This window comes from Schistocerca piceifrons, chromosome 8 (assembly GCF_021461385.2).
Source record: "Schistocerca piceifrons isolate TAMUIC-IGC-003096 chromosome 8, iqSchPice1.1, whole genome shotgun sequence".
Lineage (NCBI taxonomy): Eukaryota > Metazoa > Arthropoda > Insecta > Orthoptera > Acrididae > Schistocerca > Schistocerca piceifrons.
In genome coordinates this window covers 279,401,368-279,429,131 of record NC_060145.1, presented here as the reverse complement: position 1 = coordinate 279,429,131, position 27,764 = coordinate 279,401,368, and the positions used below count along the sequence as shown (strand labels likewise).

General features: G+C 42.0%; 1 protein-coding gene across 1 annotated transcript in view; it reads right to left on the bottom strand.

The window, feature by feature from the left end:
• The window catches only part of LOC124711991, a 156,529-nt gene that overhangs the window by 70,636 nt on the left and 58,129 nt on the right, over nt 1-27,764 (bottom strand). The window contains exon 8 of the mRNA XM_047242276.1: nt 14,982-15,273. Within this exon, the coding sequence (XP_047098232.1) occupies nt 14,982-15,273 (292 nt within the window). The remainder of the gene's footprint in view (nt 1-14,981; nt 15,274-27,764) is intronic.

Genomic DNA, 27,764 nt, shown 5'->3' with positions numbered 1-27,764 from the left:
AGGTTTAGGTATTCCGCGATTATTTTCCGGTTAGGCGCTATTACGTGTTCGTACAACATGTTTTCCTTGTTACTACCAAAATAGAACTTAAGCGGCTGCTAGCCGGGGTCTGTACAACTGGTCCTTACTAGTACAGCGATCTGGCCAAAAATTTTGTCAAAATTTCATTTTCTGGGATACACCAAGAAGATAATACGTAATCTTTCTCACCTGTTATTCCTGTCAGTCATTTATTTCCATTCTGGTAGTCTGAATCTATAGATTTCGCTAGTAATTATAGCAACGCTGATCATTCGCAAACCCAGTCAACCACATAATCAGACAGCCACTGGCATTCATCCGTTCGGCTTTACTCCGTTCAGCTCGTATAGCCCTGTCCTCTTTTGTCTGCAGATGCGACGAGGATTCTCCTGACAGAGACATCACGTATTCAAAAATCAACTTACATTTCATTCAGAAATTAACTTAAAATGTGTTCAAAAATGTTCAAAAGCCAACAAGGAAGCGTTTCAAAATCGTAAGAATAATCGATAGACAAACGTGGGCTGATGCGACGAGGATTCTCCTGACAGAGACATCACGTATTCAAAAATCAACTTACATTTCATTCAGAAATTAACTTAAAATGTGTTCAAAAATGTTCAAAAGCCAACAAGGAAGCGTTTCAAAATCGTAAGAATAATCGATAAACAAACGTGGGCTGGATGCTAGGCGCTTTGTGAAACAAGTTAGTTTCTTCAAGAATATGAATTTAGCACCCCCTTTTCCCGGTAGCAGCTGGCTGCTTGCTGCAACTGCTTGCACACCCAACAGCCACATTCCTGTAGCCAGAAGCGGGAGAATCGACAACTCAATCGACTCAACTGCGCATGCGCATGAGCCCGCTCGTAACTCTAAAACGAATCTAATGTAAACAGTTGTGACTTCACGCTCATTGGAGGCAATGTGTTGTTATGAAGCATTGCACAGTCTATCTAAAGCCTTTGACACATTTTGCTGTTAGCAGACGCTTGCATGAGCACTGAGTGTCGGTGTTGTATATGGCGCATTTCCTTTGCAACTTTTCGTTTTTTTCACTCGTTTATGTTTTATTGTTGGAGTATTATTCTGCAGTAGCGGGATACAGTAATATCCTTTGTTAGAGTATCGGTTCTTACCAGTCAAAATTACAAAAATTTAACTGAAAACTAAAACAATGAAAAATTCCCAGAATTCTAAAAAATTCCCAGGTTTTTCCCAGTTTTCTCCCGGATGAAAAAATTCCCGGGGTTTTCCCGGATCTCCCGGGTCGTATACACCCTGAAATACTTTCTACAGGGTGTATATGCGGGCAAAGACAAAAAAAAAAAAAAAAAAAAAAAAAAAAAAAAAAAAAAAAAAAAAAAAAAAAAAAAAAAAAAATAATCCGGATTTTTCTCGGATTTCGCAGTTAAAAATACACTTTTTGCTGGGTGAAAATACACTTCTTCCATGTGAAGTGATAGTATGCTTACCCGCTGAACTGTAAAACTTATCAATCCTTTGAATGGTTAATGTTTTATACACCAGCGTAGAGCTTCATGGCACTTTAGGAAACAAAACCAAACATAAAAATAAATAAAAAGTTTTGGAAAGATCTTGATGTGCAGCAACATGTATGCTGCATATTTCAGTGTTATGAAAGTATAAATTCGAATTCCATCAAACACAGAAAGTTAGTTTTCAAAGCATTGAAATCAAGATTGCAATGCCCTCTTGCAAGCCAGTCATAGACGACAACACATATTCAGAACATAGGACACATTCTGTAGCCAGCCAATAGTAACATCACTGATAACTAGTGCGAACACACAAATAGGAGAAGTTAATGCTTAAAATTAAGATACATAATGTAGTTACAAGAAAAGCGGCTTGAAATTATTCTGAGCGTCTGGTCCTCAAAGTGTTCAGTTTCAAAAAGAGAGTCAAACGCTCTGTGATTTAAGAAATTTATCGTGCATTTTTACACGTAACATAATTCATTTTGTGCAAATGGAAATTTACTTTGAAAATAACACTTTTCAAACCATCATTTGCAATATTTTCTCGAGACCTGTTAGAGATAGGTTCGTTTCAGCAGTTGCCAGAGAGCAGCAGAATACAGGCAATAATGCACATGCAGAACTACGGTGACACAGCAAGCCTGTATGTTCATACACATAAAGCATTAAGAGATCTTACATTAAGCCATAAAAAATAGTACATCAGAGCATACTCCAAGAGCATCAGAATTTTGTAAACCATATTAAAATGCATAATTCGGCTTTAACTGCATATTCCTCAGTCCAGATTGACAATGAAGTAGGTCCCAACGAGATATTAAGCTTTTCAGTGTTGTTTTCAGGATGTAAACTTTCTTTGTTTGGTTCTTTATTATGGCATAATAATATACATGCCAGAAGATGACTCTGCAGTGTATACACATGAGCCCGCAGGCAACTGCTCAAACAAACCCAATGGAAGTGGGAGAGGGGGAGTGGGAGAGGGGGAGTGGGAGAGGGGGAGTGGGAGGGAGGGAGGGAGAGGTCCAATGAAGAGCAGCACATTTAGTCACAAGATCATATAGAAGAATGAGGTAAGGAAGATTAGTGTTTTAACATCCCATCAACAGTGAGGTCATTAGAGACAGAGCACAAGCTGAGATTAGGAAAGGATGAGGAAGGATATCAGCTGTGCCCTTTCAAAGGAACCATCCTGGCACTTGCTCAATGTGATTTAAAGAAATCACGGAAAACATGAATGTGGATGGCCCTAGTATATGGATTTGAATCGACATCACCCTGAATGAAAGTAAAATGTGTTAACCACTGCGCTACTTCACTTGATACATTATTTAGAGAGCATTACCAAAATGCTCAACCAACTCCAGTGTCAAGCACAACAACAAAGGTGTAGTACATCGTAGACAGGCTTTCTGCAGACAATCTGAGAGCACACATTTCCAGTAGGACAATGTATAACTTCCTCCCATGTACGTCCTGTGAAATGAGAAATTAAAGCTCATAAAGAGGCTTGCCGACAATCATTCTTCCCGCATAGTATCTGCAAATGGTACAAGGAAGAGAGCAAATTTAGGGCTACCAGAAGTATCCTCTAATACACTGGCATTCACACTCCTACCACTAATTAAATCACAAGTAAATTCAAAATTATATTATAAAATTCATTACATCAGTTAATATACTTTGTATTTTAGTATTCTACAAATTTAAAATCTTTAACCAGTATCATCATAATAAATGATTTTGCTATTTTGTCTTTCAGCTAGTGCCAAGGCCAAAAGAAATTTGTACATTACAAGTAATGAACAGGTCACTATTACACCAACCATACCAGCTTAAGTTCCTAAAAAGATGAATACCAAGACAATGTATAGTCTCTGTTGTTTGAGTTTTAACAACAACTTGCTACTTCTTTTGTTTAGTTGTTAAAATGTTGGCAAACAAAAACACTGGAAGATGTTACTTGCATCAAAATTCTAAGTTTGTTTTTTCTGAATGTGGTGCTTTTTGAAAATATCACCAACAATGCAATCAGAAATACTGAGGGAGGGGAAAAAAAACTCCGCACATCCCCTCAATTTAAATAACATTTACATTAAAAAAGACATACTTCAGAATAGGAGCTGGCTGAAACCTGGGTAGAAAGCTCAGATATATAGCGAGTCATAGAACACACATCGGACAGACAAACTAGACACCAAATACTGGGGAATGCTCACTGCAGTTGACTAATATATTGCCTCTATTGAGGTCTTAATTGAGTGCGACACTGAAGTTACATGGTTAAATATAAGAGGCCAAGATGAAATTGTAGATGTTTTTACCAGCCACCCAATTTCGCTGTGACAGTTCTAGAGTCATTAAAAGAAAGCTACAGTCAGTAGTGTGTAAATACCCAGATGATGCAATATTAGTTGGTGACAACTTTAATCTACCGAGTACACACTAGGACGTCTACGGATTCATTGCAGGAGCACAAACAGACGATCTTGCAGAGTATTTTTTGAGTATGTTTTTCGAAAACTGTCTTGAGATCTAGTTTGATAGCCCATACACAACGGAAATATTTTACACCTTGTAACTACCAACAGGCCTGATCTTAATGACGGTGTCAGTATAAAGAGAGGGATTTGTGATCATTATATACTAATGACTGTGGGTACTAAAGACAACAAATCAATCAAGGAGGCTAGGAGTGTGTTTCTGCTATAAAGAGCAGATAAGCAGCTGTTAGTATCTCACTTAGACAATGAACTGACATTCAATTCCAGTATGATGGACAAAGAGTAATTACAGGCAAAGTTTAAACAGATTGAAAGTCATGGTCTGGCAAAGTATGTGCCTAGTAAGTGGATTAAGGACAGAAGAGATCCGCCATGGCTTATCAACAAAATTTAGATAATTCTGAGAAAGCAAAGTCTGTTGCACTCTCAGTTCAAAAGAGAAAGTGCAAATGACAACAGACAAAGGTTAGCAGAAATTCATGTGTCTTAAAACAGTCTATGAGCGAAGCATAGAACAACCACCACTGTCATACTTTAGCAAAAGATCTGGCTGAGAACAGAGAAAATTCTGGTCCTGTGTAAAAACTAAGCAGGTCTACCGCTTCTATCCAGTCACTTGTTGACCAGTATGGTGTGGCAGTAGAAGATAGCGAAAGGAAAGCTGTAATTTGATTTTACAAAGAGTACTCTATGCATTGGCCTCTTACTTAGCTCACATTTAGTGTGATCTCCCACCCAACATGAAGTCCCAAGCAAATGGAAAAAACTGCAGATGACTCCTGTATGTAGAAGGGGTAAAAGGACAGACCCACAACATTACAGACCTTAACATTGCTTTGCTGCAGAATTCTTGAAAATATTCTCAGTTCAGATACAATAAATTTTCTTGAGATTGAAAGCTTCTATCCACAAATAAGCATTTAGAAACCATCAGCCACGCAAAACTCAGCTTGTTCTTTTCTCTCAATATAGCTAAATGGCAACAGGCAGATTCCTTATTTCCAGATTTCCAAAAAGCATTTGATATGGTGCCCCACTACAGACTGTTAATGATGGTATGGGTATAGGCAATAGGTTCCCAAATATGTGAGTGGCTCTAAGACTTCTTAAGCAATAGAACCCAGTATGTTGTCCTCGACAACAAGTGTTCATCAGTGATGAGAATGTCATCAGGAGTGCCCCAGGCAAGTGTGATAGGACTGCTATTATTTTCTACATAGATAGAAGATATGGTAGACAGTGTGGGCAACAACCTGCAGCTGTTTGGTGCTGATGCTGTGATATACAGGAAAGTGTTGTCATTGAGTGGCTGTAGGAGGATACAAGAAGAATTCCTTGTTGGAGTAATGAATGGCAGCTACCTTTAAATGTAGAAACACGTAAGTTAACGCAGATGAGAAGGCCAAGCAAACCTGTAATTTTCGAATACAGCATTAGTACTGTGCTGCTTCACACCGTCACATCTTATAAAATATCTGGGCATAATGTCGCTAAATGATATGAAATGGAACACGTATTTGAGGACTGTGGTAGAGAAGGCAAATGGTCAGTTTCAGTTTATTGGGAGAATTTTGGGAAGGTGCAGTTGATCTGTAAAGGAAACTGCAGTTAGGACACTAGTGTGACCTACTCATGAATACTGTTCCGAGTGTTTGGAATCCACACCACATTGGATTGAAAGAAGCAGGCTGCTGGTTTTGTTACCTGTAGGTTTGAAGTATATGCAAGTATTACGGAAATGCTTCGGGAACTCAAATGGGAATCCCTGGAGATAAAAAATGTTCTTTTTGAGGAATACTACGCAGAAAATTTAGAGAACCAGAATTTGAATCTGACTGCAGAATATTTCGACTGCCATCAACATAAATTTCATGTAACGACCATGAAGACAAGATGCGAGAAATTAGGGCTCGTACAGAGGCAGAGAGGCAGATGTTTTTCTCTCACTGTATTTGGGAGAGGAACAGGAAATGAAACGGCTAGTAGATGTACAGAGTACCCCCCGTCACGCATCATACAGTGGCTTGCAAAGTATATACGTAGATGTTGATTATTAGAGGACACCATTGCCTTGCTTAAAAGATGATGATGATGTGAAGAAGAAGAAGAAGAAGAACAACAACAACAACAACAACAACAACCTGCAGAAGACTGGGGGAAATTGCAAAACCATAATCATTACAACAGCAAAAGACCTGATCCCTTTTCACAAGAAACCAAAAACCCTCAGTGGAAGCAAGAATATGAGGATGCACTAGAAGACAGAATAAAGGCATTTCAAAGTTACAATTGGAACAAATCAGAAGTAGTACAGAAGCAATTCCTCAATGTTCGCAAACAAACTTCCAAGCTCTCAAGATAAAATAAATAAAAATATGTCAATGACCAACTGGAGTCAATTGAAGACAACTTCAAAAATTATAACACGCACCTTTGTGAACCAATTCAAAGGGTACTCCCTACAAAACTTCTGCTTTTGAAAACATGATGGTAAATCAGCCTTGAAAAATAAAGAAAATGGCCAAGAACTAGCAACATAAGAAATAGTTTATTCACATATCAAGACACTTGAAAACAACAAAGCATCATGGGAGAACAGAATTGTAGCTGAACTATTGAAAATTTTAGGCCCAAACTCAAAGATATTACATAAGTAATCCAAAACATTTGACAAACTGAAAAAATCTTTGATGACTGGAAGATTGCTCTAATCCATTCATTACATAAGAAACGCAATAAATCATATGTAAACAACTACAGAGGTATCTCCCTTCTACCGGCTACCTACAAAATCCAATCGGCTTGTCTCTTGAATAGAGCATATAAGCAATTAGACTGGTGACATCATAAGGTACCACTCGTGCGCTGGCCGTCAAAAGCCTGCCAGAGCAAATGTTAGTATCTGCGGACCCCAAGGTGTAGTGCCAGCATGGCAGTTTACCCAAATAAAGCACCACACCTCTCCCTCTGGAAAGACTACATGACAACAGCACTCTCTCCAGTGCTGGTATAAAGGACAAAGACTACAGTACTCCAGGGCAGTTTGTCATCGCAGATCATCTCCTCAGTTCAACAGCCCAGCTGCATGGGACAGTGGCTGCCAACATTGTCATAGTTAGGTCTGCAAGAACGAGCACAGCTACAATGGCAGTTTGTTGTTGAGTTGGCAGAAGACTTTACTCAGAGATTGGAAATGCTTGTAGTGTTCCACATGGCTGCTTTCCAAAAGAAATGTAAATGTGTGTGATTATCCAATCATAAGCCTGTCTACTGATATTCTGTACTGTGCCAAACTACCCTGGTCTGTCTCCTGTTTATTAGTCTATGAATTACTGTTGTGACCACCCAAGATACAATAATCAGAGCCCAAATAAGCAGAATTCAGACCAAACAGGTCATTCCCAGAACAAATTTTTAACCTCAAAGCCAGACTCAAAATGCGAGTCCTCAGACGAAAACCTATGTATGCATATTTGTAGATTTAAAAAAGGGGTACGGCTCAGCAGAAAGGAGCCTCACTATTCCAAATTTTAGAAGAGCGGGGACTAGATTCCAAAACACAAGAACTCATAAAACAAACACTAATCGGCAGGAAATCTAAAGTAAAATTTATGGGGAAAAACTGACAACCCTTAGGCATTCAAATGGGTGTGAGAAAATGATATGGACACTCTCATCTTCTGTTGAACGTTGTCCTTGACGAAGTTGTGGAAGAATGGGAGAAAGAACCCAAGAAATTTGGGTTTACTTCTACTGGGCTCTCCCAAAAATAACTTCTATACACCATACCTCACATTTGCGAACAACCTGGCGATACCCACAGAGGATGAAGAGACTGCTGTCAAACAGATTGGCACACTTATAGAATGTGCAGAAAAAGTAGGGTTACAGACCTCATTTGAGAAAACTGAATTTTAATTTTCAAAGACAGACACTACAAGTCTGAAAACAAAATTTGGTAAAATCAACAGGGTCCTGTACTTTAAATACCTCAGAGAATTCACTGAACTGACAGGCCTTGAAAAAATCTCGCAGCAAAATCACTTCCAAAAATTCAAAAAAGCATTTAGAATTAGCCCAAAACCTCTACAACAAAATACCCTTCCAAAGAACCTCAGAAAAGAAAACACAAGACTAATCGGCATTTTGAAAGAGAGACGAAGTAAGCAAATAGAAAGTTACTTCCGAGCAACCTAAACAAAAACAGTAAAGACAAAAGTGCTGGAAGAAAATACACACTCCTTCAGAAAGAATACAAGCCTACTGGTACAACAAGAAGAACCTAAGAGAAGCTGATTGAGTTATTTTCTTAAGATCTTCCATCTATTGGGAGAATTCGATAATAATAGTAATAAAAATGAGGAGGCGGAGGAGGAGGAGGAGGAGTACCTGAATGCAAATGATATAACCTCACATTCTCCTTTGAAAGTGTCTTGAGTTCTTTCAGTTTAATAAATCCAAGTGAGTCTGCAATTTGCTACACAATTTAGGGTGTGTTCTATGTTGTGAGTAAAGGGGGGGGGGGGGGTGTATTAAGTACACACCTTTCTAGGTTTGAGAAAGTCATTCCTTTATCTTTTTGTCAATGTGTGTCCACAGCTGCACCGAACCATCTATCACAGCAAGAAAATATAAGCCTTTGATGGAACTCCTGATATAATAGCCAACTAAGTGAACTGTTTGCCTGAGTGATACTAGTAGATTTTCAAAATAAGCACTGCTAGCACAAGTTGCATGGCCAGTACAGTCGGTTACAGGAGTGATTTTGTGATATTGTAACTGTGCTTGTTAACACACTGTAGCCCAAGTCCAAGCATAGTTTGGACAAAACTTTGTGTTAAAAGACTGCACCTGAGTATAGATTGGGTTACAATTTTCTCGACATGTGAGCCATCTATTGCTCAAAAACTGTAGTTGCTGTATATGACAACAATGAATGGATGTCTCGCTGCCTGTTCCATGAATGGTGTTGCCTTCTGTTGTCAATTTATAGAATTATTTCAAAAGAAACATTAGTGAATGTAACAGCTATTGTAGCAAACAGCTGAGCCAATATAACCACACTGATGTCATTTCATGTGTGTACTCATTCACAATTTGCTATAATTCTGCTACAAATATATCTTTTGTTGAATGAGTAACAAATTTTGGAAGATCAATGAGGAAGAAACTGTTCAATAACTCACTAAGGGTCATTATACATCCTACCACCATAACTTGAAATTTGTAATCTATGAAAGAACAAAAGTAATATGTAAAATAAATCTTGTAGCTTTGTCCTTTTTTTTTAGTATTTATTACTCCTGAAGATACATCAATTCCATATGTGCCAATAACACTTTAAATAACTGCATAAATACATGTTTTCCTAGGCCAGCCTCCAAAGTGTTAGAGCAAGTCATCACGACACATATCAGAGGGAAATTAGTTTTATTCCCAAATGTTCATATAAAATAGGTTTTACGTTTTCTACTACAGAGAGAGAGAGTTGATAGCATTGTCTGAAATGGTAAAATTATATAAAGGCTTAGCAGAGGATGTCGATAAAAATAGCAGCAGACTAGTGTAAAAGTACGACCTGTAGCTTTTGCCCAAGTATTTTATAAACATAATCTCCTGATTAGGGTGGGACTGGGAGCACTTAGAAGTGGTCCCCATAGTTAACTGTGTGAGTTTTAATTCAAATGTTAGCATACTTCAGGCTGGAAAGTAATGCCTGAATTTTTAATGTGAAAACTGTTGAAGTTTTTTTAAAAACGAAACTGACTTTATTAACGTTGTACGTCTTTATTCTTTACGTCCACATATTAATTTCTGATGCCATAACTGTACAATGTTTGACTTTGTTGATGAAGTCACGATCTCAACTCTGCATGCACCACTTCATCACTGTCAAAGTGAAGTTCTCAAAGGCACTCTAAGTTTTAGAAACAGATGAAAATCAGATGGAGCCCAGTTGGGACTGTATGGAGGACAATTGATGACAGTGAACCCGAGGCATCAAACTCTTGCAGATGACACAGCACTTGTGTGTGGTTTGGCATTGTCACCTTGAAGGAGAAGGTGTTCGATGGGTGGATGAACTCTTCGAATTCAAAACTTGATCACGGTACGCTGTTTCTCACACACCAACTTAGTCATATTACACACTACAATTCAGAGTCAACTAGTGACAGAGGGCCGCAAGTATGGAAGCAATTCAGAGTCAACTAGTGACAGAGGGCCGCAAGTATGGAAGCATGAAGATTTTTTTTTTGTTGAGTCATGAGTCTCCTGACTGGTCTGATGTTGCCTACCACGAATTCCTCTTCTGTGACAATCTTTTCATCTCAGAGCAGCACTTGTAACCTATGTCCTCAGTTATTTGCTGGACATATTCCAGTCTCTGTCCCCACATATTTATTTCCTCGCTGATTCTGCTGAGAACCACCTCATTCCTTACCTTATAACAGACCACCTAATTTGCAATGTTCTTCAGTAGCACCTCATCTGAATTGCTTTGATTCTCTTCCGTTCCAGTTTTCCCACAGTCCATGCTTCACTACCATGCAATGCTATGCTCCAAATACACATTCTCAGAATTCTTTCTCAGCTTAAAACCTATGTTTGATACTAGTTGACTCTCCTTTGCCAGGAATGCCCGTTTTCCCAGTGATAGTCTGCTTTTTATGTCCTCCTTGCTTTGTCAATCATGTGTCATTCTGCTGCCTAGGTAGCAGAATTCTTTAACTTCTTTTGATAAGTTTTTTGCTGTTTTCATTTCTGCTACTTACCATTACTTCAGCTCTCAATTCATACGCTGTACTCATTAAGCTATACATTCCATACAACAGATTCTAAATTTTTCTTCAATTTCACTCAAAATACCAATGTCATCAGTGAATCTTATCACTGATATACTTTCACCTTGAATTTTAATCCCATTTTTGAACATTTCTTTCATTTCCACCATCACTTCTTCGATGAATAGATTGAACAGTAGGGGCAAAAGACTACATCCCTGTCTTATAATCTTTTTAATCTGAGTACTTCATTCTTGGTCTTCTAGTCTTATTGTTCCCTCTTGGTTCTTGTACATATTGGATATTATTTGTCTTCCACCCCATTTTTCTCAAAATTTCGAATATCTTGCACCATTTGACATAGCTGAACACTTTTCCCAGGTTGACAAATCTTAAGAACGTATCTTGATTTTTCTTTAGTCTTGCTTTCTGCAATGTCAGAACTGCCTCTCTGGTGTCTTTAATAAACTGACAGTTACCTAACACATCCTCAGTTTTATTTTCCATTCTTTTGAATATTATTCCTGTCAGAAATTTGGTTGGAATAGCTGTTAAGCTGATTGTGTGATAATTCTTGCATCTGTTGGCTTTTGCAATTGTGTGGATGATGTTTTTCCAAACGTCTGATGGTATACTGCCTCACACACACACACACACACACACACACACACACACACACACACACACACCAATGTGAATAGTCATTTTGTGTCACTTCCCCCAATGATTTCAGACATTCCGATAGAATATCTATCCTTTATTCCTCACTTGATTCAAGTTGTCCAAAACTTTTAAATTTTGATTCGAGCACTGGATCCTCTATCTCTTACCTGTGACTCCTGTTTCTTCTTCTAACATGTCATCTGACAAGTCCTCCCCTCATACAGGCCTTCAATATACTCTTTCCATCTATTTGCTCTCTCTTCTGCATTTAACAGTGGAATTCCCATTGCACTCAATGTTACCCTCCTTCACCATAGGTTGTCTTGACTTTTCTGTATGCTGAGTCAGTCCTTCCGACAGTTATTCCTGTTTTGGTTTCTTCGCAGATTTCATGCAGCCATTTCACCATAGCTTCCCTGCACTACCTATGTATTTCTTTCCTAAGTGATTTATATTTCTGTATCCCTGACTTTCCCTGCACGTTTTTGTACTTCCTCCTCTTGTCGAGCAACAGAAGTATTTCTTCTTATACCCATGGTTTCTTTGTAGTTGCCTTCCTTGCACCTACGTTTCTCTTCCCAACTTCTATGATTGCCATTTTTAGAGATGTTCATTCCTCTTTAACTGAACTGCCTACTGAGCTATTCATTATCGCAGTACCTATAGCCTCAGAAAACTCCAAGCAAATCTCTTCATTTCTTACTACTTCTGTATCCCACTTCTTTGTGCACTGATTCTCCCTCAGTAGTCTCAATCTTCAGCCTGCTCTTCATCATTAGTAAATTATGAGTTGAGTCTATATGTGCTCCTTGGTATGTCTTACAATTCCATATATGATTTTGGAATCTCAGTGTGAATCTTCCAGTATCTTCTGGCCTTTTCAAAGTATTCATGAACTTCTTTTGATTCTCGAACAGAGTACTCACAATTAATAACTGATATTTTTTGCAGAACTCAATTAGTCTTTCTCCTCTTTCATTTCTACTACCAAGCCCATACATTCCCGTAACCTGTTCTTCTACTCCCTACCCTAAAAGTAGTGATGTGGGCCGGGCAAATGGCCAGTGGGCAGAACATTTATAAATGGCCTTTGCCCAGCAATTACCAAAAGCAGTTTTAAATGCCCAAAATCTGGGCTTTTTTTAATAAGTTTTTACTGCTATAATGTATAATTCATCAATTAAAATAAGGGATGGAACAATACTCCCAATATTAAAAGTTAGTAAATGTTTACATTTAAACATGTGAATGTCATTCACTGCCTTTGTTTCTAAGACTGAAGGGAAAGAAGAGAGAAGCATGTTTTGTTTTCTAGCATTCCAGTTTGTTTTACCAAGGAAGGGCATTTACAATGTCCTTGTTATTTTTACCAGTTCTACTTCTCTCTCGTACGCATTCTGGGCATTTGCCCACGAATTCATCTTACACTTTTGCACCAACTTGTAAATGCCCAGGCATTTCACATCACTACCTACAACTGCATTCCAACCTCCCATGGCCATTAGATTTCCCACACCCTCTATGTACCCTATTACCCATTCTGTATCCTCATATATTTCATCTCTTCACCAGCTGCTTGCAGTGTTGGTAGGTAACCTGAACTATTATTATTATTATCATCATCATCGGTCTGCTGTTGATTCTGATGAGAACAACTCTATCAATGAACTGCTCACTGTAACTCAGTCTGTGCCCCACCTTCCTATTTGTAAGGAATCCTACTCCTGTTATCCATTCTCTGCTGCTGCTGCTACTGATGATGGTGATGATATTGTCCTATACTCATCTGAGCAGAAATCATTGTCTCCTTTCCATTTCATTTCAGTGAACCCCACTATATCCAGATTGAGTCTTTGAATTTCTGTATTTTAGAATTTCTACCTTCCCTACCACATTCAAACTTCTGACATTCCATGCTCAGATTCGTAGAATATCACCCTTTCATTGGTCTTTCAATCTTTTTTTCATGGTTAACTCTCTCCTCGGCAGTCCCCTTCTGCAGATCAAAATGGGGGGAATACTCCAGAATCATTTGCTAATGGAGAGAACAGCACCACACTTCTTCAATTACAGGCCATATGTTCTATGGATACACTTTATGTGTCTTTACTGCAGTTGTTTCCATTACCTTCTGCATCCTCATGCCGTTGACTGCTGCTGATTTTTCCAACTTTTAGGGACAGGTTACCACCCTGAGGGCAAGAGAGTGCCCTGAATCTCTACCTGCTCTTCTGACCTTTCTCACAAGACCATTGGCAGAACAAGGGTGACATCTTATGCCAGAAGTCTTCGGTTGCCATTGCTGATGGTTTTTATTTAAAATTTAAGCAGTGGTGAGGTTCGAATCTGGGATTGAGGATGTTTTGACTAAAAGTCAAAGATGCTATGCCTTGACCACAGGTGCATAACAACAATAACACAAGAACAGAAAGTTAATAATGTTTGTTTTATTTAAGAAGTTTTCACAGTTTTCACATCAAAAAGTCAGAAGCATTACTTTCCAGCACATCTTCACAGCCTGCAACAGTTCTCTTTTCCTATTAATGTTATACGATTTATGGGACATAACAAGTAAATGACTGCCTGACTGAATGAATGAATGAACGAACAAACATAATCAAAAGAGAATCAACTACAGCATTAGATATGAACGCAGCTGCATCAGGCATCAACATGCAGCAGTAAACGTAGAAGCCCCTCTGTCAACATTGTCACTGGTTTCCACAGAGTATAAAACTGCATAGCCTATTATTGTAGTATCCTCCAAGTGATTAATCGTAACTGCTGCCTCCACACCAGCTTCAACCTTTCATTGCTACAGGCCTTTCTGCCATCAATGTTCAGCACTGAAGAAAAACTGTTGCCAGCACTTTCTATTACATATTCTCTTCTTCTTCTGATGATGATGATAACGACATAACTTGCACTGGTGAATGAAATAACACTGTTGGAAGAGTTGCAACAATTGAACTGGTCAGCTTGAGCTACTACGTGTTAAAAAAAGAGCGGGCGGCGGCGGGGGTAAATCTTACCATTGTTCTACGAGACTGACTTTAACCGCCCCCACTCTCCCCCCAAAAAGTTGCCAAAGACAGTGGAAATATTCAGCCCATTTTGGACATGTTGAATGTAAAAGCAATACCATACAGTACTGCACTGGGTAAAATCAATTACAATCACTTTTTACACACCAACATGCTGGAGCAGTTGGCCAGTTTTGAATTTGATCATCAACAACTCATTTATATTAGTCGAATTCGCCCCATCAGCTCGTGTGTGGTGCATCTGTCTAAGCTGTTAATATTCAATCTTATCAATAAAAAATTGTAAACATGACCGAATGCAAAATTTGGAGTCATGTTTACTGAAGCAGTCTCCTACACGAAACTACTATGATGTACTAATTTTTACAACATACATTAACTAATTCCTTCAGGAATTGAAAAATTAAAAGCAACTAATTAATTTTTCTTATGTAACAGTAGTTAATAATAATGTATTGGCCTACTTACAGTGCCCACAACCAGCAGCCTCGTCTTCTACAATTTTCGCTTCCAGCTGCTCATCGGAGAAAAGGGCAGCTTCCACTTGTGGGATTTGCATTTCTGCTTCATCGTGCAACTGGATAATGAACTGAGAACAGTGAGACACAATATCCAACATATCTTTAAACTCCTTTGTCAGATCCTCTAGCTCAGGGATATATGGTGACAGATCTGCAGGACCTTCAAGACGTCGTGCAATTAAAGTTTCTTCTGCTTGCCTAAGCAAATTATTCAGGAAATCTTCTGGAAACAGCCCATTCTACAACAGCAATTCAAGTGGCATTTTACATCTTTATATACAGTATTGCAACATTGTACAATTTACAACTCTATATTATTATCTGAGGCTTCCTAAACAAAATACCATAAAGAACAGAGTGCTAGTCAACTATCCTTCATACTCAAGCAACAAACTTCATTTAAGATGCCTCATAAAAATGTCTAAAATGTGAAAAAAAGTTTTGAAATTATTTCATGGATGATTTATCTAACAAACACAGGCCTCACCCAGTGCCACACTAGATGCAGAGGAATAAATGTATGTAACAAGGTAGTTCCCTCAGCACAGCAAAAGCCAGACTCGAAAATGATTTCACAGCGAATCCCAAAGATAACTGTTCTCTATCAATACCATTTTTTTTTTATTCACCTGAGAATATAAAATCTCATGCAGTTTTATTTGCAGATAATGCATTTGTAATAACTGAAAATGGAACAATAAAACAAATTCTCCAAATAGTCACTGATACTAAAAACAGTTTAGTATATTAGTTTATCTAAATGGATTAAAATTAAAGATGACAAAGCCCGATTAATACTTTAAAACCAAGCAACCCAAAACAAAGAACTCCCAAATTACCAATAAAAATCAGCAAGTTAGGGAAGTAGATAATGTCAAATTCCTGGGGACATCTGTGGAAGACAATATATATCAGTCTTACAGCCTATTTAACAAATATTGAACAGTCTTGCAGACACCATGGTAGTACCCAAAATAATACTATTCACTCAATGCATTCCAAGAGCTATAGTTGAAGAGGACAATGTTCATCTAACTGCTGCAGGATACAGAAGTTGGACAAAAATATGAGGACACCACAAATGAAACACATTACCATGCCTAATACAGCATAGGAAACCCGATGAAAGAGCTTCCAGTTGTCTCCAAATGGGTGAATGCAGGTATTGTACGGTTTCAGGACTATCTTATGCCATTCTTCCTGCAAAACAGTGGTCGAGTTCAAGTAATGATGATGGAGACTGATAGCGATCATGCACGTTTTTCTCCAAAGCAGACCACAAAGGCTCAATAATATTGAGAGCTGGTGACTATGGTGGCCATGGGAGATGCGACACTTCATCCTCATTCTCACGAAACCAGTCCTGGATTATGTGAGCTGTATGAACAACAGCACTGTCTTCCTGGAACACAGCATCACCATTGGTGAACAAACATTGTATCATGGGATGGACCTGGTCAGCCAAAATCGTCACATAAACCTTGGCATTAATGGGACCTCACCAAGTCACCATGGCACTCATTGAATCCATGACAAGGCTGTCCAAATTATCATAGAATCTTGCCATATTTCATTCTTGGGACATAAACTTGGTCAAAAATTAGAAAGGGTGTGAAAGATGACTCAAAAAACAAAATTACTTTTTTCCATTTTTTCATAGTCCACGTTTTATAGTTTCGGCACCAAGTTTTTCTGTTAGGTGTATTTGCATCACTGATGAATGGTTTTGGAATTACAGCAGCTTACTCTGTAATTGCCAGCTTATGGAGCTCTCTTCACTTCTTCTTCTTCTAGACAGGGTTCACGAGTACGACATTTAGTTCTGTCGTGACTATTGCCGCAGCCTTCTGCTCATTATTGGTCACAATCATCTTCAATGACTGCCTGCCGTGATCATTTAACACACACTTTTGTCTGCTCTGTGACTTGATGAATGTTGCTTTCCCTTCGGTACCTGTATGCGGTATGAACCTTAGATATGGTGCCTCTTGAAACACCGGACACTTTGGCTTCCTTGCTTATGGAAGCAACCACCATACAGCATCAACAGTTTCCTCATGTTCAAATTCACATAGCTCCAATGTAACGCACTCAGATCTGTATAGAACACTTTTATGACAACTGACACTTGCAACATATTGAGGTCACTACACAGTTGCCGCTCGTGGTGAAATACAACAGCACACACTACAGGCTGGGCTAATATCTACATTCATGCTGAAGCAAGCATTTCTCGTGGTGTTTCTACATTTTTGTCCATGTTTAATACTATCTAACTGCATGTTAATTCTTCCCTAGCCTGCCATCTGAAGGTATCTGGAATTTCAACTGTTTGTATCGAACTCTCGATACTTCTGCAAGAGCCAACAGAGTGAACTTTTGACTGAACAAAGGTATAAGGAATGCCTTTCCCCACAGAGACAATCAAATGGTCAAAAGTCTCCAGACAAAAGCTGCTGGACATTCCCCAGATGGTAGCAATGTAATTAACATTACTGTTGCTAATGTCACAGAAAATCTTCTTTGGAGAATGCTTCCCAGTAACTTTTCACAAGCCACAACTCTGACATAATTAATGAATGACGTACTGAATAATACCAAAAGCTGCTACATACATAATTTTACTTCTGTCAATGACCACATGTAGGAGAGAGAAATCTACAATTACACCTTGTAATTAAGTACCAATATTTGTAAAGATATAATTGCTATTGTACAGCATAGAATTCAAGTAAGTTTACAAACATGTGCAACGGAACTTTATAGTGGTTACTGACATGACTGACGTAATCAGTCATTGCAGGAGACTACTATAATTTTAAACTGTAGTCTTTTTATGAAAACTTATTTACTTGCCAAGATAACTATGTTGACACATCAGTGAATTACTAGTTTTGGCAATATAAACAGCCGTCTTCAGCTCGAAAACCGATCAGTTACTCTGTTGCAGCCAAAATGACATTAAACCATGGAACAAAATTATGTGGTGTGCATCTGTTTTGTTCATAACATACAAATTTTAAGTTGTGTATGCATAATGTTGGCATACCCGGCATGTTACTGTAATGCCTTAACTTTTCTTATATACACTGTGTGTTCTTGTGACAGAATGGTTTGATCACTGTTTGATGTGGCTACCATTGACCAGTTTTATTGATCTGACAGGGAAATTTATATTGCCAAAATTAGTAATGCACTAACGTGTTGAAAAAAGCAATCTTGGCACATGTAAGTTTTCATAAGAAGACTACAATACAGAATTTTGTAGACTGCATAAACTGCGATGGTACAGTACACATACAATTTAAAAAAGCACTGTAGAATAACGCTTGTTTAATCAACTCCCTTTCACATATTATATAACTGTATGTATTGTAAAACAGTTTGTACATGGTAATACAATTACTTTATCTAGCTAGGAAGACTCCTAGTTTTACGCGACACTGTGCAGACATATCTGCTTAGTTTAAACACTAATCCACAGAGAAGTGGTGTGGCGCTGTTATGCTATTTATAGGTCTGATATTAATCTTCATCACCTTAAATTTGATTTTTCTTCAGAACAGCAAATCAAGTGCTATTCAATCCACTATTCACTTCAGAGGAGCCCAAATCCCCCCCCCCCCCCCCCCACCCCCCCTGCCCCCCTCCCCAATATTATCACCAACTTTTCCTCCCTGTTTGCAGATATCTCTTCTGCCAGCTCAGGGGTAGAGGTTGCGCAAAATAATGAAGCCAGCATCCGCACAAACAGTGTGATAAAGGAAGGTGGGAGGGCAAAAAAACCTCTTTTGGTAAATTTACTAAAATGGAAAAGTTTATAAAGGATCAGCATGAGAAAATACTAACCAACATGTGTGGCATAAAAAAGATGGACAACTTACTTCTCACAGCTATTCAACTACAATGATTCATAGTTTTACTTCAAATTTCATGAACCTGATAGCGTTGATGCACAAGTCACAAACCCAACAGTAAATGAAATACAGCAAGCAATAAATTAACGAATAACAAGGCATGGGATGAAGACCAGATATACAATGAGGTATTAAAGAATGGAGAACCTGAACTGGACTTAGAAGTACATTCTTTAACAGACCAAATCACGCCTACAGACTGAAAAACCAAAATAATATGCTCATATTTAAGAAGAATTATCCCCTTGTCTGTGAAAACTACAGAGGGATTGCTTTACTGGATGTCACTTATAAAAGCCTAGCAATATGCCTATTCAACAGACTGCTCCCAATAACAGAACTAATTGGTGACTACCAATGCAGTTTCTGCGAAAATACATTCACATTAGATCATTTATTCACTCCATGACAGCTTAATTAGAAGGTGTGGGCAATCAATGCAGATGCCCATATATTATTTCTAATTTCATGAAGGCCAACAACAGCATGCACTGACATATACTCCTAATATAATAAGGAAATCTAATATACCAACAAAGCTAACCAGATTGATTAGAATGTTTACAAACAAAAATTTGTCATATAAAGACGACTGTAGGAGAAACTGAAAATTTTAAGAATTTCACTGGGCTTAAGACAAGGGGCCGCCATTTCACCAATATCATTTAACACTTAATAAGAAGAATGATTTTTATTACTCAACTGGAAATGTGTGTCTGACAGACATGGTAACTAAGAAAGCGAACTACGTGTTGCTTTCTCACAAAGTAGGATTTTCATCTGTTAGTACAATGAACAAACTGAGGAATAACTCCATAAACCCCCTTAGCGCGTAACAATTCTAATATGAATTACTTTCATGAATACTCATATAATGGAACTCTTTTAGAAAAAACACCACCACCACCACCACCACCACCACCACCACCACCAACAACAACAACAACAGATGAATTTGGAAAAAAATCTCTGAAATTTATGCTGATTTGTCTTCCTCTTTCCGTATTTCTCTTGTTTCAGGGTCATCAAATCACAGAGTACCGAGATTTGAAACCGCTTTACTAGCATTGTGCCTCTAAATATAGGTCTTCCAATATAGTCAGTAGAGACAAATGATAGCATATCTTCGTGCCTAGACTTACACATGGAAGTTAGCATACAAAGCACCATAAGTGCTTTTATTTCACACAGATCAGCAGATTTGTAGTCACTTTGCTGATGTACTTCAATACTGTTTCTGTACCATTCCAGTTTAATATTTGCCCATTTCACAATTACTTCTATGAGTTTATCATCAAATATCAAAAGACCAACCATCTTCTACCTTAGGATTATCACCCAAATTTTTAACAACCCTTGTTTTACCTGGTATTACTCTGATTTTGTTATCATGAGATTCTCATCCAGCTTTAGTTGGTTCTTTTGATTCCCAACAAAATCCATTATTGCCTTTGTCAACAAAAATAACTGACATATCATTATTTGCTTGCTCACATGTGCAGGAAAAGTCAACACCTGCAACTGATTCTTGTTCATCAGAGGAAGGAAGATCTGGAGGTTGCTTTTTCTTGAAAAAAGGAAGGATCACAATTGGAATCTGTCAGAAAATAAATCCTCTACTTCCACATCTTCTCCATCTACTTCTTCGCACATCCTTGCAAGTTTCTCTTCAAAATTTGGGTCATCCACTCCCAATTTTTTCCACCAGTAAAATATTTTGCAAAAAAGACCATCTGGGAATCGTCAGCCAATATCGAAGGTAAAGTGTGGGGGAGTCTGTACTTAGCACGCAGAGCCAAAAGAAGGGGGCATTCAACCAAAATGTGGGCCACTGACTGGAAGGCTCCACAACCACATAGCGGGGGTGGCTCATCACGCAAAAGAAAACCATGGGTCAGCCTGGTATGGCCAATGCGGAGACGACACAGTGTGGTCGAGTCCTTGCGGGAGAGGCGAAAGGAAGAACGCCATGGGCCTGGTGTCACCTTAATTGCACGAAGTTTTAGACAGTGGAGTAGCCTCCCAAGAATTGGCCCATGACTGTGCGAAGTGGGATTTGATGTGAAGCCGTAAATCCGCTGCAGGAGGGGTTACAGAAAACGGGGGTAAGTACTGCTCCCCCAGCCAAACGATCAGCGAGCTCATTACCCGGGATACCCACATGGCCCGGGACCCATAGGAAGTCAATGGAACAAGCAGCACGGTGAAGATCAGCGAGATGGTCATGGATGGCAGAGACCATGGGATGGCGCGAAAAACACCGGTCAATAGCAAGAAGGCCACTCATCGAGTCCGTACATGACAAAACGCGGTTGTGTTGGGATTGTTTAATAAAGGTAAGGGCCCGGGAAATTGCCATCAATTCCGCAGTAAACACCCCACATGTAGGTGGCAGCAGATGATTTTCCGTTCCAACAAAGGACGTGAAGGCATACCCAACATGATCAGCAGATTTAGAGCCATCAGTGTAAAAAACAACAGCATCCCGAAACTCCCATAAAATTTGGCGGAAAAAGGAACGGAACACCACCGGGGGGATGGAATCTTTCGGACCGCGGCGGAGATCCATCCGAATTCGAGGCCGAGGAACTAACCAAGGAGGGGTGGAGGGGAGTGAGCGAGGAAGACAGGACAAAGAAGGAAGCTGAAAATCACGGTAAAGAGACACAAGGCGCAGCCCAACCGGTAAACCCGCCCGAGGGCGGGAGTCAGGTGGGCGACGTCCATGATCTGGGAACAGGATAGAATAGGAAGGATGAGTGGGAGAAGAACGGATAGTGAGGACATAAGACACCAGAAGCTGGGACCGCCGAACAGAAAGGGGGGGGGGGGGGGGATCCCAGCTTCAACCAGGAGACTATCAACAGGGCTAGTAGGGAAGGCACCAGTGGTCAAACGGATACCACGATGGTGGACTGGATCCAGCACGTGCAGTGTGGAAGGAGCAGCTGAACCATAAACTTGACAACCATAGTCCAAACGTGACAGAACTAGAGCACGATAAAGACGGAGGAGGAGGGAACGGTCCGCACCCCAAGAGGGGTGGGCAAGGAAGCGAAGGATATTGAGTTTACGGAAACATCCTACCTTCAGGAGTCTGATATGGGGCAGCCAAGTGAGCTTGTTGTCGAAAAGAAGACCCAGGAAACGAAACTGTGGAACCACAGGCAATCTTTGTGCAGCGAGATAGAACTCTGGATCAGGGTGGACCGTAGTACGGCAACAGAAGTGGACCACCCGCGATTTTAAAGGGGAGAATTGAAACCCGTGTGAGAGGGTCCATACAGAGGCATGCCGTATAGCCACCTGGAGCTGCCGTTCTGCAGATGGCATCGAGGAGGAGCTAACCCAAAGGCAGAAATCATCCACATACAGGGCAGGGGCGACCAAGGTACCGACAGAGGCCACAAGTCCATCGATAGCAATGAGGAAAAGAAGGACACTCAAGACAGAACCCTGTGGGATGCCCGTCTTCTGGGTCCGTGGAGAACTAAAAGCCGTACCAACTCGAACTCTGAATGACCGATGGATCAGGAACTGGCGGATAAAAATCGGGAGTGGGCCCCGAAGACCCCACTGATGAAGGGTTAGTAAGATGTGATGGCGCCAGGCCGTGTCATAGACCTTGCGAAGGTCAAGAAACACTGCAACCAAATGGCGGCGCTGGGAAAAAGCCTGCCGAACTGCGGATTCCAAGTGAAGTAAATGATCGATTGGAGATCGTCCCTCTCGAAAGCCACACTGGTAAGGGGACAATAGATCCCGAGATTCGAGGACCCAAGTGAGCCGACGGGCTACCATCCGTTCAAGTAACTTACAAACAACATTGGTCAAACTAATTGGCCGATAGCTGTCAACAGATAGGGGGTTCTTACCAGGCTTAAGGACAGGAACCACAATGCTATCCCTCCACTGAGAAGGGAAGTCACCCTGGAGCCAGATACGGTTAAACACCCGAAGATGATGTTGCCGTTGTGGAGCACTGAGATGGTGAAGCAGTTGGTTATGAATGGAATCTGGGCCAGGGGCCGTATCATGAGAAGAAGATAGAGCAGAAAGAAATTCCCAGTCACTAAAAGGTTCGTTGTAAGATTCTGACTCACAAGTGGTGAAACATAAGGTGAGAGCTTCAGCCTGCGGTTTTTGATGAAGGAAAGCAGCTGGATAGGAGGCTGACGCTGATGCCACCGCAAAATGGGTCGCAAGATGTTCTGCGAGAACTAATGGGTCCGTACAAATGCCATCTGGGAGGTGAAGGCCTGGGAGGGTGGACTGCCGATGGCAACCTTGGAGAGAGCGAAGTGTAGCCCATACCCGTGACAGAGGGACAGTGGAACCAAGGAAGAACATATCCGCTTGCTCTGTTTGATTAAATAACAGGCTTTAGCGCGAAGGCGCTTAAAGGTAGTAAGGCTGGCTACGGATGGGTGCCTCTTAAAGTGTTGCAAAGCTTGACGGCAATCACGGATGGCAATGGCGATGGCCGTACTCCACCACGGGACTTGCCGGCGACGAAATGGTCCAGATGAGCGCGGGACAGCAAGGTTAGCAGCGCAAACAATCGCGTCAGACACGTCACGTAGGACGTCATCAATACAACCCGACAAAGAGGGAGAAAACTCGACCTGTGCAGTGTATAGAGGCCAATCGGCGCGGTGGAAAGACCAACGAGGTAACCTGTCCATCGGGGAGCGGGAAGGGATCGTGATAATCAACGGGAAATGGTCACTATCACAAAGGTCGTCGTGTGGCGACCAGTGTAATGAAGGGAGGAGAGAGGGAGAAGAAAGAGAAAGATCAATGGCAGAAAAGGTACCATGAACAGCACTGAAATGAGTAGGGGAGCCATCATTAAGAAGGCACAGGTCGTGGTCTGCAATAAATTGGTCTATAAGAAGACCTCGTCTAGATGGAAAGGCACTGGCCCACAAAGGATGATGAGCATTAAAATCCCCAAGGAGGAGGAACGGAGGAGGAAGTTGCTGAAGAAGGGTGGTTAAGGCAGCAGGTGTAAGAGTCCTGTCAGGAGGGAGATAAAGATTGCAAACGGTGACTGCATAGTCTAAGTGGACCCTAACAGCAACCGCTTCCAATGTAGTTTGGAGAGGAATCCACGTGCTAGCAATGTCTGTACGGACCAACGTACAAACGCCACCAGAAGCCTGCAAGGGTCCGACCCGATTTCGACAGAAAACACGGAACCCACAGAGGGTCGGTGAGTGAGCATCAGTAAAATGAGATTCCTGGAGAACCACACAAGCTGCAGAGTAGGACGAAAGAAGGGATTTCAATTCCGGAAGGTGACAATAGTAGCCATTACAATTCCATTGGAGAACCACAGAATGATGGTTTAAATGAGGGCTGAACACGCTAAATCCAGTCATACCGCCGGGTCCCCACCCGTCACCAACAAGGAGGGGGCGACATCCATGAATGACAGGTCAGAATCTACATCTACATCTACATTGATACTCCGCAAGCCACCCAACGGTGTGTGGCGGAGGGCACTTTACGTGCCACTGTCATTGCCTCCCTTTCCTGTTCCAGTCGCGTATGGTTCGCGGGAAGAACGACTGTCTGAAAGCCTCCGTGCGCGCTCTAATCTCTCTAATTTTACATTCGTGATCTCCTCGGGAGGTATAAGTAGGGGGAAGCAATATATTCGATACCTCATCCAGAAGCGCACCCTCTCGAAACCTGGCGAGCAAGCTACACCGCGATGCAGAGCGCCTCTCTTGCAGAGTCTGCCACTTGAGTTTATTAAACATCTCCGTAACGCTATCACGGTTACCAAATAACCCTGTGACGAAACGCGCCGCTCTTCTTTGGATCTTCTCTATCTCTTCCGTCAGACCGATCTGGTACGGATCCCACACTGATGAGCAATACTCAAGTATAGGTTGAACTAGTGTTTTGTAAGCCACCTCCTTTGTTGATGGACTACATTTTCTAAGCACTCTCCCAATGAATCTCGACCTGGTACCCGCCATACCAAAAATTAATTTTATATCCGGTGGTGAAATCGGGGAAGGGACCTCCGGTGACACCAGAGGCTCTTTGTCCCAGGACTTATGTTTCTTCTTCTTTTCAGGCTGAGATCGAGGAGGGCTGTGTGGCATAAAGGAGCCAGCTGCAGCAAGATCAGGAACAGAAAGAGACCGGGCGACCTGAGGGCCGATAGACCGCGGCTCTCGCGGTCGCCGCGCGGCAGCAGACCTTTGACCTGGAAGGGGCCGGGAAGGGGCATCCCGGGAGAGGCGCCCTTGACCGGCAGACGCCAAAGGAGTGGGACACTTCTCCGGCTGGGGAGGGGGAGCAGCGCCCAGAGGAGATGATGTGGGAGCCGCAGGGGTGGGGGGGAGGAGAGGGGTCCGGGATGGGGGTAAGGAAGGGGGAGGAAGGGCTGAAGATGTAACCAAGGCGTAACTAGATGTCATGGACACAGGGTGCAATCGTGCATATTTCTTACGGGCCTCTGTGTAGCTTAAACGATCAAGGGACTTATACTCCTGTATCTTTTTTTCTTTCTTATATACTGGGCAATCTGGTGAACGTGGAGAATGACTACCATGGCAATTTACACATACAGGAGGGGGAACACAGGGACTCCCCTCATGGAGTGGACGTCCACAGTCACCACAGAGAGGGTCCTGGGAACAGCGAGAAGACATGTGGCCAAAACGCAAGCACTTAAAACACCGCATAGGTGGTGGGATGTACGGCTTCACATCACAGCGATAGACCATGATCTTAACTTTCTCAGGAAGGGTATCCCCTTCAAAGGCCAGGATAAAGGCACCAGTATCAATACAATTATCTTTAGGACCCTTCTGAACACGCCGAACAAAGTGAACAAGCCCGAGATTGTCCCGAAGTTCCTCATCAGTGTGAAGGATGAGGTCCCTGTGAAAAATCACACCTTGTACCATATTTAGAGACTGGTGAGGGGTAATGGACACAGGAATTGTGCCAAGATGGGTACAGGCACGAAGGGCCGCAGATTGGGCAGCTGAAGCAGTTTTTATCAGCAACGAACCAGACCACATCTTGCTCAGGGAGTCCACTTCGCCAAACTTGTCTTCAATGTGTTCCACAAAGAATAAAGGTTTGACACTGGTGAAAGTATCTCCATCAGTCCTGGTGCAAACTAGATAACAGGGGAAAGGTTTTGCCCCTAGACGACGGGCCTGACCCTCTTCCCAGGGGGTAGCCATGGAAGGGAAGGCCGAAAGGGCAAGAGAAGCAGCACTTGAGGAATCAGTTCCACGCAGAGAGACGGCCGCGGAAGAACAGCCAGAGTTTTGGACCCGTATGCGTTTCATCTGCATAACGTCCGCCCTGATACCACCCACTCTGATCAGGGGCTCTCCTCACGGGCGCCACCCAGCCACAGCAAGGGCCGTCTGGCACGGCGGCCATTGCCGGGAGTTCCGATGCTCCAGGATGACGAGCAACCACTCCACGGCATGCATGATGAGGTCACAGCTCAGGTATCAGAAGTGTCATCCCTGTGTGTTCAGGGGGCTCAACCAAAAGGGTACATAGCGACCCCACCACACGGGCTGGCTACCGTGCTGGCTATGCACCCTAGCATCAGACAACGATGTAAAAGAAAAGGTGAAATGTACTAGGAGGGCGCACGTCGGAGACACTAGGTAAGGTGCTCTTCCCCAAATGGCTCACACTACGGAAGAGAAATTTTGGAATGGAGGTCAAACCCCAGAGGGGGACCACGGAATGCCAAAACGAGGAAATGATTACGCAACAAAGCCGGAGCGTAAAACCAACAGAACCAGGAGGATAGCGGGGGCCAACATAAGCAAGGGCACCAATAGAGGGAGAGGAGAGGGCGAGGGGAAAGGAGCATGGAGGGGGAAGGAGGGGAAGGGAAAGGAAATGCAGCCCGGGAGAGAAAGAAGGCTGCAATGGCTCGGGGCCCCGTGCTCGCCACGCACGTATCCACAAAAGAGTTGTGGACTCCCTGGGGGGAGAGAGGGGTGGAGAGGGGGGAGAGAGGGGGGAGAGAGGGGGGAGAGAGGGGGGAGAGAGGGGGGAGAGAGGGGGGGAGAGAGGGGGGGAGAGAGGGGGGAGAGAGGGGGGAGTGGGGGGGAGTGAGGGGGGAGAGTGGGGGGGGAGTGGGGAGGGGGAGTGGGGGGGAGAGTGGGGGGGAGAGTGGGGAGAGGGGGGAGTGGGGGGAGAGGGGGGAGTGGGGGGAGAGGGGGGAGTGGGGGGAGAGGGGGGAGTGGGGGGAGAGGGGGAGTGGGGGGAGTGGGGGGAGAGGGGGGAGTGGGGGGAGTGGGGGGAGTGGGGGGAGAGGGGGGAGTGGGGGGAGAGGGGGGAGTGGGGGGAGAGGGGGGAGTGGGGGGAGAGGGGGGAGTGGGGGGAGAGAGAGAAGTGTTTAAAGGCTTTTTGGTTTATATAACGGTACAGAGGAAAGTGCCCAATCCATAATTTTACTAGTGAATGTTGGTATAACAAATGACTGAGAAAGTACATTGGAGTTCCATGGTGTGAGAGACATATAGAATGACAGATACCCTCTCTCCCTCTCTCTCTCTACAGTGTTGGGCAAATGCAACAGTAATGAATACTTGTGCTGTGGATCAGACTCCAATAGGTTATATCTGCCATACAGTAACAAAGCTAGTCAGCTTATTTGCATATGTTATATGGTTCTAATTTAAATACTATCAAAGGAAGGGAACAGCAAAAGAGATATAGAGATAGCAAAAGAGAAAAAGGAGACAGTGGTACCTGTTTTGCTGCAAGTACAGGTATTGTGACACAAGGAGGTATAATATAAAAATTGTTTC